The sequence below is a fragment of the Ciconia boyciana genome, chromosome 6, assembly GCF_034638445.1.
Source record: "Ciconia boyciana chromosome 6, ASM3463844v1, whole genome shotgun sequence".
NCBI lineage: Eukaryota > Metazoa > Chordata > Aves > Ciconiiformes > Ciconiidae > Ciconia > Ciconia boyciana.
In genome coordinates this window covers 16,333,649-16,346,982 of record NC_132939.1, presented here as the reverse complement: position 1 = coordinate 16,346,982, position 13,334 = coordinate 16,333,649, and the positions used below count along the sequence as shown (strand labels likewise).

The 13,334-nt window shown below is 36.8% G+C and overlaps 1 protein-coding gene across 1 annotated transcript in view; it reads right to left on the bottom strand.

The window, feature by feature from the left end:
- The window catches only part of OTOG (otogelin), a 112,928-nt gene that overhangs the window by 78,543 nt on the left and 21,051 nt on the right, over positions 1–13,334 (bottom strand). Inside the window, exons 10-16 of the mRNA XM_072864588.1 lie at positions 12,653–12,759; positions 11,667–11,776; positions 10,700–10,825; positions 9,321–9,429; positions 8,406–8,452; positions 7,374–7,519; positions 641–773 (exon numbers count right to left, since the gene is read on the bottom strand). Coding sequence (XP_072720689.1) covers positions 641–773; positions 7,374–7,519; positions 8,406–8,452; positions 9,321–9,429; positions 10,700–10,825; positions 11,667–11,776; positions 12,653–12,759 — 778 coding nt within the window. The remainder of the gene's footprint in view (positions 1–640; positions 774–7,373; positions 7,520–8,405; positions 8,453–9,320; positions 9,430–10,699; positions 10,826–11,666; positions 11,777–12,652; positions 12,760–13,334) is intronic.

The window sequence follows — 13,334 nt, the reverse complement described above, 5'->3', positions numbered from 1 at the left end:
TAAAGCCTTTTTTGGGAAATTCCCGAAGAGCCAAGGCCCTACAGACATCAAATGTACTAATGATTTGTATATAAAGCTCTCATTGAATCTAACATTAAATCTCACAGAATACAGCCATATATTCATATGTAGAATACTTGGTAATATATTCCAGAGGGAGAGATTTAAAATCTCATCAAAGCAAAAAGAAAAAGAAACAAAAGAAATTTTTTGTCTGAAAACCTGTAGCTTATCTGTAAGGGACAAGAGGGCTCCTTCCACTTATACTTAGTCAAGTTGCTTACAAAAAAGGGAAAATAAATTATTCAGTTCAAGAATCAGAAAAAAGAATTTTCCCTCAGAAAAGAACTAACCAACCTTGTAAATGTGAGGGATGGCATTTGGACTTGTTAGAGACAGAACATAATCTTAACATAAGGGATGCTAGCCCAATACAGTTACTGTACAACTCCTACCATTAGTGCAAAAAGTACATCAGCAGTTAATTTGTGAAACATTTCATAAAAAATTAACAATGTCGATATTAACAACATACCACTTCAATATGTTAGCAATATTGACAGTATCACAACATACACATGCCATTAAAATACTGCTTTAGTGCTTGGTAGGAGTTATATGCTTATATATTATTCCTTACCATCCACATAAGGCAGGTTAATTTTGTATTGGTCATATACCAAAACATCTCCTGAATGAGTCAGAGTCACTTGCCTCTTGGGGTCCTGCTTAAGAATAAGGCTGATTGATTGGATACATGATCCATCTTGGTTCTACAAGTAAGAGCAAAATAAATTAAAAAAAAAAAATTAAGTAGGATGAATGTTAAATAAGAGTGCAAGTAAAGCTATAATTAGTGGGGAATTGAAAATTTTCGGTTGTATCTTACTTCTTAGCAGAGTGCACTTGTAAAACATACAGCTTTACAGCTAAGTAAGAAAACTTAGTATTTTGAATGATTTCACATGTATGTCAAAATATAATGCTAACCTGTTATGCAAATACAGCTCAAAAGTGGGATTTGGAAAGAGAAACTTAAACAATTTTTACATAGCTTAGTACAAAGACACCTGCAATTCATGAGACCCCCCTGATTAAAGACCCACTGAGGCTGCGTTAATGCTCACAAACAAGGCTGCATTATCCACATAGCAGTGCACAGAAATCCGAATCTTTACTTTAAAGTGTTCTGATTACCTTGGTTCTTTTAAAGCATATTTGAGATACAAAATTCTTTTAAAGGCAAACAGTAATGCAAGACAGAAGCATCTTGTGAATCATTATTTAAAACAGCATTTAAGTTCATTATTCCTGAGAGGAGTTGTGGAGTATGTTCATAAGCTCCCTGGATGAATATTGATGAAAGGCAGGCAGCATTGTGACAGCATACAATATCACAACATCCAACTGGCCCAACTTGCTTATTGTTACTACCATTGCTTATTCTTATTTCCATTTCAGTTCTCTAAGTCAAAATGTCATATAGAAAAAACATGAGAAGGAATACTGCATTTCAGTCTGAATGAAACATGCTCCAAAAAAATCCTAGATCAACCTCATCTATATTACCTACACTGACCCTCTTCAGTGGGACTTAATTGTCAACATTACCAAAAGCAACTGACTGAAATGCTAAAAAACCAAAGTATTGAGACTCATGTGCTAAAGTTTCACAACATAAAGAAGCTACATGGCCTACACAAGAAAATTTCACAACAGCTTAAAGATCAAGAATTGAATTCAAGTTAACTGCTTTCATCAAAACCATAGTCAACTACAGTACACTTGTTCTATGTTAGTTAAGCTGGATTTTTTTTCCATTCAAGCAAGTCCTGAAACTGGCTGGTACCTAAATGAAGTCCCAAACTACTTAATATTCCTGCATGTTTTATGTTACTGTAGTGATCTTTGACTAGACACCATACCACACAGGTGGAAAGCAGAACAAGTCTGAAGCCTATTAAATGTTTTCAATATATCACAGTAACAAATACACCTGTACTAAATAACATGGAAACTAGCCAGATAGATAATTAACACTACTCAGTCCCTATCAAAGTTTCCAGGCCAGGACTTCCACCTTTCAGAATAACTACAGGTACTTTGGCTTTTGATGCCAATAGGGAAAGAATGCCTATTAAAGCATGCTTATTAATCACAGATTACCAGATTTTTCTTAACAGAATGAATTTGATCACTGCTTAATTTTTTTAAAAGAAAAATGTTCTATCACAGAGAATCAGCCACAGAGGTAGATCGAGAGATTACTTGAACCATGCCAGCATCCTGTAATTCACCTTGCTACATGCTGAAAGACATCAGAATCACAGTCCACCTTCTACTTTCTCTTTGCTCTAGGAAGGAATTAAGTTTCTGCCACTCCTGCTATACTCAAATCTCTTTACTATAGCTTCTGAGACATCAGCTTATTTACATTGGCTTAATGTGACTGGATAAAGTTAAGAGACTGTCTATTCCCTGCCATCTACAGAGGAAAGGGGGAAGTACCCAACTGCTGTTTCTTCTGTTCAGCCTCCTTCACTGCAAGACCTTGTAACCATTTAAAAGGTATTCAAGAACAATGACAAAAATTGGGTCCGGTCACTTTTGGCACACTATTTGTTCATTTTACTCTCATCTGGATTATGCATCTTCAATGTCTCATAATGTCTTATATACCAAAAGATAAACAGACATGTCTGAAATCACTTGGTCAAAGAGCAGCCTAGGTCTCACTGCAGGAAATTTCTCATTGGCCCTGAGCTGCAGCCCAGAAATGTCCAGCAGAGGTGCAGGAGACTGCACTTTCCAGTCCCACTGCCTACAGTGAAGGCATAACTGATGATGAAATAGTAAAGTGTTAAGCATCTTCAGTGCTGAAAGAGGCACTGAACAAGATTTAGTTAAAATATCCCTACCTTTGGACAGTCGCACTAACAGCAATATTATACTGTGAATAGCACCATTCACAGTACAAACAGATTAGGATGCTCAGTTCAAAGATTTACACTTCTACCCAACTCTCACTGACTTTCACCGGGACTTGTCTAATACAGGGCAAATGTTGCCCTACTCATTGAAAACAATTACTAGAGCTGCAAGGATCTCTGAACACTACCATGTGGCTTTGACAGATGCTGAACTAGCACAGAGCAGATCATCTGTCAGTCCTTGAAGTCCCATGGACACACAAGTACACACAGTGGTGTGTAAAGATTAAAAACTACACTCAGAATTTCCCTGACTCTAAATAATAGTGCAACAGTGATCTTTCACCAACAGTTGAAAGGATAAAATGAAACTTAAAGGTAGCAAATTATAAAAATAACTGGAGATATTTTACCAGCTCAACGAGCTCTCCTGGACTGATGGTGAAGACATATCTGCATTGTGAAGCCATGCTCTTGTAGCTTATCTTGTCTTGCCTCTTTACTAAGAAATTAGGTTTCTGTGCGTATCATTCAGCAGCAGTGGCTATAAATTGACAATTTTGTCCACCTTTTAAAAAGCTGAAAATAAAAGAATACCAGCTGGTACGCATAGCAGACCAGAGCCAAGAGAACAACCCTCCATAGTATATACATTACTACACAATATTGACAAAAGCTTTTTATTCCTTCATGCTGAAAACTAAAGGAGAAATTCTGCCTGACAATTATTCTCTGTTCCAATGAATGGCTTCTTTCACAGCACTGCCCCTGCCAGCTTTCAGCAGGTGTTTTCACAGGAATGGCCATTTCTCTCACTAGACACTTAAAAAAAATTTCTATATTCAGAAGACCTTCTCATCATTCAAACTACAAAGCCAGTGAGGTTGTCACCTGAAACTCAGATAAGGTTAAGCTGTGCTGATCACTCGACTGATTCTCCTTCCAAAAAGTGCTTAAACAAAATTTCACATCATTTTGAAATAACTTGTTGCCTGATGACTGCTTATGTCACCAGCTCTAAGGCTCTAGATGACTGGATTCTTTGTGATTCAGAGAGCTAATATCTACCCAGGTATTTTCTTTCTACATTTTTTAATCTGCTTGACTGAGATGGGACTGATAAGGTGTATTTTTTTTTTAAAAAGCACACAAAATCTCAAACCATCAAGGAATACGAGATTATGCACTACAATCTTTTAGCTTCCAATTTCAATTCATTAATTTTTATAAATGGGAAAAAGATAATGGATGGTGCCTAGGGAACTCTAAAGAAGCTCATCTGCCAAGTAGTACCAGCTAGTTGATAGTTAGATACTCGAATAGCTGCACTGAAGCCCCACATTCTTGCATTATAGTACACAAACTGTTCTCACTACACTCTCACCACTTGTACATTGATAATTAAATCAGCAGCACTTAGCCCTGGAACATGGACAGCACATAAGCCTCTGATCACCCACCTGGCTGTTAATGTCCAGAATGCTTCACTCAAACCTCTGTAAAAGTCTACACCTATTAAGGACTGATCAGGCTAGCTTTTTCCAAGGCTAGGCAAAATATGAAGCCCAACATGCAGTAAAAGCCAAGAGAATCTGTTTTTTTAATCTACAAACCACTTGGACACAGAGACACATTAAGCAAAGTCCCTAAGTCAGGGTGAAGAAGATGCAAGAATTACTGCAAGGCTCTTTGCAGTCTCACGAGTACTGCAGAAAGCCAACTAATTTGATTATAATTTTCTACAAGAGCATCACCACAACTAAATAGAACGGCACATTTCTGTCTGTTTTGCACAGAAGTAAGTGTTCTGTAACACAAAAGGGAACGAGACCCACAATACATATCCTGCACATTACCATAGCAGATATTTGCTCCAGACCTCTAGTCCATTAATGGGCTTTTCAACAGGTCAGGCTGAAAGGTGTCTCACTGTGGGCTTCTGCAAGAAGCCAATCATGCCTCAACTTTCATTTGATAAAAAAAGTTGCCTAGAGTGTTTCTTTGGGGATCCTCTTTGCTTATCTTCAACCATACAGTATAGGAGACAACTTCAATATACAGCCACCTTTCTCAAGCTTCTTGGACTCTGCGAAGTTCTGAGAATATTATGCTGACTGAACAGATTTATGCCTCTGTTGAATGCCTGTGTTTATGTTGTGTTTCACAACTATTCTATTTTTTTTCTTCTAGATCATGATACTGACTTAATCAACTCCTCAGGATCCCAAGGTTAGCACAGAATGAAGCCAGCTAAACTCATTAAAATTGGAATAAGCTAAGTCAAATACGCACTTGAAGTGGCGAATCGTAGCAACAATCAGATATATTGCATCTTGAAACAGTCTCAACCTTCCTATAAACAGGAAATACTAGCAGGATCACCAGATTCTTCCCAACCCAAAGGACAATGCACACAGAAGTTAAAGCGTAGAAGTTTTTTTAATGTGCATGACCTCACCAAGATCTCATTTCACAGCCCCCACTGTAACTCTTCTACCTCAAGGAGCTAGAGGCTACTAGAGTATAATAAAGCGGTCATATTCACAACACAGGAATCCACTTTTTCAACACTGGTAACTTCTATGCCCTGTCACATACCTCACCTGATGTCCTTATACACTTCTCCTAGGAACCATAGAAGAAATAGTGGGACATTTACTTGTGGACCATCCAGTTGGAAAATATATTTGGTCTCTACCCAGTTAAGCTATTTTTCTTACCTCTTAACGTTTATCACCGAGATGAGAAGGGGACTCTATGCACTCAGTCTCCCATCTCTTACCTGGATTGCAAATAAATCATTTCTATTATAATAAACTTGTGGCAGCCGCTTTAATATGACTTCCTCCTGCTTAAAGGTCTTCTCTGTCATACAGAGAAGTAGGTTTTAGTGCACAAGTACAAAAAGACTTTACTGAAATATGCCTTTAGAAAGTGTTGCATGACAACTTATATGACCATTTTTCTTCCCAAGGAAATCTCAAGTTCACGAACAACATAAGCTGCAGAGAAGAATGAATGCGATCATTAATGTAAAACAACTTATAGAATCACACATTTATTTAGAATACAAAGGAAAACTACTATAATGAAGTGTAAGTAGTTACCCCCACAGAAGTAAAAAGCAATGGTGCTAAATCTGATTTTATGCAAAGTACGTAACCGCAACAATATGGAAGCTCATCATGCTAAGAACGAAAATTTGGACCTAAGATACAGTAGCTCGTCTAGAAATATGGCAAAAAGAGTCACATTTAAGTCTATATACACTTCAAATATCCATACAGTTGCTCCTAGGTAAAAATCATTACACAAGACCACTGGAGACAGAACATAAATCTGGCCAAGATATAAAGTTTAATATCTTGTTCCTACAGCAAGTCCAGCAGCTTAGTAAGTAGGCATGCACAGTAGCGTTATGACCCTAATACAAATGTGGGCCAAATTCTGCCCTTATGTGCATTTGTAGAACTCAAAGTCAGTGAGAAAAGCCCGACTCCAGAAAACAGCTCAAGTCAGTCAACTACACTTCTCACATCACCTAGGTATAAGATCTATTCTAACTTGCCTTAACTTCCTCAAAATTACAAGACCTATCAAGACTGTAATAAGAATGAAATGCTGTAATGAATATCTTATCAGTGTTCCATACCTCACATGTGGAACATTATAATACATGCTCAGAAATACACATACACAAAGAGAATGGGAAAGGAAAGAGAATGGGTCTTGGACATAAAGCAGATTAAATATTTGGTGACTTCTGTGTACAGTATCAGAAACTTTCAAATATAAAGTAGGAGTACCCTTAGTATCAGCTATATACATGCACATGCATGTTTGGCTGAAATCAATTGTACAGGATACCAACTTAACAACAGTAACACCGATGCATACATATACCGAAATCCGAGAGAGCCGTCCCAAAAGCTATCCAAAGTTTTTCATATGAATGTAAGTAAAAGTGAATTTTAAGCTTCAAGAACAAAGTTGAAAGAGAAATCTATATTCACGGCACAAGAAAGTCATTCTTCCTTCAAGCAGTAATAAGCAGTAGGCTTCTTTTGTGCTGGCTGCAAATTCACAAAGATATACTAAGAAAACTCAAGAAAACAAGTCGTCATCCAGGGTTTGCTGCATGAACCACCATATGCTACTGAATGACCTCAGTGAACACTGAATCAGAACGCTAGCATAATCTTTTCTATTTATCACAAGCAAACATGAGAATTTATGTACAGACTGTCTCTACACTGTTGTTCAACTATTTCATCATTAAGGAAAATTGTTGCTACTGGTTAATTTTAATATATTCAATTGCAGGTAGGTTTGGGTTTTTTTATTACTTCCCCCCCTCCCCTACCCACCCCCACTCCTCCACTCCCCACCCCCGATTAATAAACCCTTCAGGATATAAACATACAAGAAGGTTCTAAGCCTTACCTGTCCACAAGGAGCATTTTGCAAGGATATTGTAAATGCTCCAGATGTACGGCTTTTTGCTAAAATATATTGGCAGGTAGCTTGGAAAGTATATTTGCGCCCATCAAAGGTCATGAAATGAATGTCTCCTGAAACTGAGCATTCAGCTGACAAACATAACAAATAATGCATTTAAGTATGTAGAAAAGACAGTGTACTCTCAACAGTTACTACTGCTGTAGAGTTCATACACTCTTATACATGCTGTAATTTATAAAATTGTATTCATATTATAACCAGGTACTAGGAACACAGTTAGGAACTGAACCTTATCCTTGCTTTTGTTATGGAGTTCCTACCTGATGCCAGGCCAGGATACCTAAACAATTCTTCCCCCAGAAGGAGGCAATAACATGTGTGATCCTTACATTCTAAGTACTTGATTTGTAGCTCTAAAAACTGATTTGCAGAAACATTAAGCACTCCCACAGTTAACTGATAACTCTGAGACCAGTGCTTGAATCTATTGGCAGCTATAAGAACCATGAGGCCACAGGTACCTTTAACATGCAAAATCCTTTTGACCTTAATCTTTGTAGTTCAGCTATCTATCTGTGAAGTGAGAATAACACCCCTCATTCCACAGGCATGTTGTGAAAATAATTAACTGATATTTGTACAATACCTAGATACTATATCACCAGCCAGCAACACTGTAGGGAAAAAAAAAGTAATCTTGCCATAAGTCTGTCAAGAGAAGATTGCAGAGGAAATTTTAGTTGAATGACAAGAATGACCAGGCAGTGCCATCTACCAAAGACATTATAGTGAGGTATAAAGAGACACATTACTGTGCTAAGCTGAAAGGCAGATGCCTGCTATTCAGACCATTTTAATATTTAATCTACTGTGTGTGTAGATGCATTTATACGCAGATAGAAATAAAAATATGAATTATATAGTGAAATAACACATTAAGATCTAACAGTAGTATTTTACCCCAAGTAAAAATTCAGTTATTAAAAAAGTTAAGTATTCAAGACTTTCACATACCGGGACATGTAAGATTTGTACAAATCCACTTTCCTCCAATGCAAGTACTGAAATAAAAACAAAAAAGTTTCATACTTTTTTTTTTTTTTGGTGAAGTACATATGGCCGTCCCTCGGTTGGTCTTCCTGGGTTCCTTCTCTATGAAATGAGAACCAAGTGTCTCGAGTCTCACAAAAGAGTACAACAGAGCTATCACTGTCACTAGGATGCCTGGAAGCTGTGGTAAGAGCTTGTCATGAGGATGTCATCAGGTGAAATTTCATTCATGCATCCAGTAACACTTTTCTTTCTTTTTAGCTCCTTGATAATCATTACAAAAGTTAAGGATGGTTAAAATTGAGAACAATAAACACAAGCAATTTGAACCTTATTACTTTAAAAAAATAGAACTGTTGTGAAAAAGGAAGTTGCACAACTGCAAGCTCATCCATTTTCTTCAATTATGTTGATCCAATAAAAGGCATTATCTCTTCCTACAAACTTTTCTTCCCAATGTATAAAATTAACTTAGAAATTCTCAAAACAGCAGCTTAGTGTCATAATGATGTTCGGCTCTTTGCGTCCAAGGGAGACAACACAAACAGGAGACAAAGTAAAGCCAAAGTAATTGCCTGTTAAGATTTTGAATTCTAGATTCCTTTTAGTTTGAGGCAGAGTTCAAGGTGAAAAGAGTACTAAACATTACAGTATTCTCTGCAATATCTGTCATTTGCTCTCCTTCCAAATTAATAGCTCTATAGTTTCTTTTATCTTTCCCTTCATTGCAAAACATATATGGAACAACAGTTTTTGTATGTAGAAACAGTGAGGACTTATCAACTTAATTCAATTTTTAGCTGAAATAGGCCTTAAAAAAGCTATCTCTCACGACCATGAAAGGACTAAGTCCACAGCATAAAAAGAAAGATTACTAACCAGTTATTACAATCCTCATAAACCACTGAACCCATTTCAAAGAAACTTCCATGGTAGTCGCAAGGACACTCCGTAGGCTTGACACACAATTCATTTTCATAAATTAAGCCTAGAAAAAATAAAACAACAAGAAAAAAGTTAAATATCTGTACAAGTGGCTGATGGAGCACTAACAAGTATACCCAAGAACAAAACAAATGGTCATGTATGATAATAAAACTCTAGATTATTTGGTAGCCATTTTTGCAGAACAAGTGTGCATTTGAATGATATGAAATAAATTATATTACATGGACCAAGACCCTAAATTGATTGAGATACACTAACAGTAGCATGAATAACAGATATTTAATATTGGGGGAGAGAGGGAGGAAACCACCCACACAAAAAAAACCAAAAACAAACACACAAACACCAAACCATGATGTTTTGAGTACCTTTGGATTCTTTTCTGACACCTTTTCAAATCTTTGCCTTTATGTTTTAAGGCCCTGTTTGGTCCTTATTTTACTATGATGGGGTTTTGCTTTATTTTTTTTAATCATTCCATTATTAGAGAGCCAGAAGGTAAAAGACTTTACTAGCCCATAAAAGATAAAATGTATGACAAAGAGGATTTTACTTATAAATCATCAAGGTATGTATGACAGGCAGGATTAAGATCCGTGGCATAACTTTCTCTGTCCTGTTTTGGATAGAATTATGTACCCAAGAGAAGCCAGTAACAAGAGGGAAACTGGACAAAGTGTATTTTGGAAATAAGGGTAAAGTTTTGCTATAGGTCACATCAGTAAATATCTCACTTGCCAGAACCATACAACAGTGTAAGAATCTCAGTATCAGAACCTGTTTCTGGCCACATGAATGAGTTTTAGTCATGTCACATTTTTGAGTTCTCCTAAGCACCTGACCTTGCAGACTTTCTTCAGAAAAAAAAAAAAGAAAAAAAGAAAAAAAACACCCCACAAAACAACAAAACACAAACCAAAAAACCCCACAAACAAAAAGCCCCCAAGCAAAATAACAAACACCCCCCCACCCCCCCCAAAAAAAGAAGAGAGCAGCAACTACCAGAATCAGGAGGATGGCTGCCCTGTCAGCAACAAAGTAAACCCCATTTTTCACTCAAATTGTGGAGCTCTACGGCTAGAACGTGGATCTGTGCTGAAACCTATTCCCACTTGTTAGAGGGAGGAAAAGGCTCTTGTCAGTTACAAGGAAAACAAGGTCATTCATCCACACTCTGTTGGCACTGCATTTATAAAGAGCTCTTGTGAATGCCTTAATCTAGCCAGGCCATGTAGGTATGTAAACTTGGGGGAGAACAATCTGAAAGTTATATGGAATCAAATAATATGCATCTGAGAAGCAAAACTTACCATCCGGACAGTAGCACCCATCAATGCAGGGAAGCTCACTATCAATGCACTGTGATTGCTGATGACATGAAACAGGGCAACAGTTGATGCATTCATTGTAGGTCAAGGGTTCAGCACAGGTAATCACTAAAAAAATAGAAACAGGTAGAGAAATGAGAAAGTACTGTGCTACTGCCTCAGGGCTTAAACAGATTGCACACATTTCTTCCAGGTATTTACTTTTTGCTAAGTCAATTGAGTATCTGTTGTCTAAAACAATGAAACAATGGCTTTCGTAACACACACACACAGAGAATATACATATATTCATATTCTGTCCATTAAAGGTGCATTGAGAAAGAATAACCTTAAATTACACCAAGGGAGACGCAGGGAAACTTTCCCACAGCAGAGCTATTTAGCTATTCAGACGAGCATAGGAAGTGGTAGAACATCCATTAACAAACATTTTTGGAAACATGGGGGAAATCTTGTGTCATGAATGACAAAGCGGCTTTGGTCCTGTGTTCCAGACACACAAATAAATTAGATTATCTCTTTCAAACTTACTTTCTGTGACTTCTAAGATGAAGATTATGTAAGTGTAATTCAAATTTATTTTTAACACTCATGACACACATTTCATATGTCAGAAAGCCATGAAGACTTTGGCAATATCTGAAAGAGTAGCTCTATGAAAAAACAAATGGTTAATCATCTTAAAGAGTCTCTGATGTTTTAGTAAGAAGGTTCTTAAAACACATTCTAATAAGCTTAGCGCTTTAAATACATTCAGTACAAATCACACATACAAAAAAGAAATTCCATTGCACTTACATAGCCTTGAAGTGAGTCCATAGTTATGCTTTCACTGAGAACTATATAAGTTCAAAATAGGAGGAAGGACAAAGAAGTAAAAGCATGAAGAGCACTCTTTCCAAAATACAACTACTAAGCAGTATTTCCAAGTTCGAAAGCATCTGCATACCACACTGCTGAAAGTGCATTCGCCATCCATGAAGTGGCTTTCCTGCTTGGGCACATGCTCTGGCATATTCAGTTAATGCTCGACACCAAGTTGCATTATCCACTGCTGACCTTACACAAATAAAAATTGACATATTATTTTCTACCTACATTCAAACATGCAATCATAACCTCATGAGTGCTCCTGCATTGCATACAACCACTTTTGAATCTACTTTAATAACGTTCTAAAGTACTGTGTTGTTTGGCTAGGTTAAAAGTCTTAAATGGGTAAGACATTCTGCCACACCTGAAGACAGGTCATCAATATATTTGAGACCTGATGCCAATTTCCTGAATAAATCCATGAAAGCCAGAGATACAGCAGTATAAACAGATTTGAATAAAGGTCTTGATTTTTACAAAAGGAATAACATCCTTCAGAAAGCTCACAAGAAAGTGTAAGGTTTCCACCAGTAAGTCACCATAGTACAAGAAATGGAAATTTTCTTCTCCCGTCCTGCCTGTTAATTTAACTAGTCAAAACTGCATGGACAAGGAGCATAGCAGGTTGTGAAATGATAGCATAAATTCAAATAGTAATCAAATTCCTCTTTTCACTGGATTAACATACAGCTTGCAGATGCCAAACTGACCCATTCACTATTTACTTTTCATTAAGGTTAAAAATACTAATGATGTTGCACATTCAGAATCAAAATAGATGCCATATTCAAGGGAAGGTACACTAACAAATTATGCAAGTATCTGGGCCTGATTTTGGTCATCCTTATACCAAAGCAAACAGGAACAACTCCACAGAAAATTCTGGCAGTAAAACTAGAACAAGTGAGAAAAGCAAGATAATAAAAGAATGTTAGATAAAAACTGATATGCAGAAAGAGACACACATTAGTTCTGTTAACATTTACAATTCAATTCATTCTCATGATAGAAGGACAATGTTTTCTATAACAGCTTTGGAATTACCCAAAAACATTCACTTACATACAAAGATCATTGGTGCAGCTTGCCATAAAAGGAACAGGACTCACATATTCATGACATTGTTCAAACGGGGGATGTAACAGGATATTACACAGAGTGTATGCCCTCTGAAATGAATGAGATAGCTGTTGTGAAGATAAGATTTTCAAAAATAAACCTAAGCATAATAGAATACTATGGAAAATCAGTACAGACATCTCAGCCTGTGACTAGGAATCATTTGCCTCTCATCAACTAAAAGCAGTGACTAGTAGCATATTGCTCTCCATACCAGAGTTCATAACACTGAATCTTTTATTCAAGCTTATACCAATGGTAGTAAAACATATCCCTTCCCCAAGAAAGGCAAAGACCATGTTGCAGCTAAGCCCACATGACCTGAAATAGCCTTCATTTTAGTTAAATTAAATAGTAAAAAGCAGCAGAAATAAAACATGCCTGGCATCAGCGTTAGTTTCAAAGCACTTCATTTCAGGGTTGTATCTCAAAAATATTACTCAAAAGGAAAAACTACTTCAATGTGATGGACAAAAGTAACAATAATTCATTTTTTAAACACTGTCAAATTAACTGTGCTCTTATTCTGGTTTTGCTTGCCTGCTTCTTTCTGTCCTTCCTAAGGGAAGGAATGGGAACCAGCTCTAGAACACACCCCTACTTTACAACTTTTCATTTATTTAGC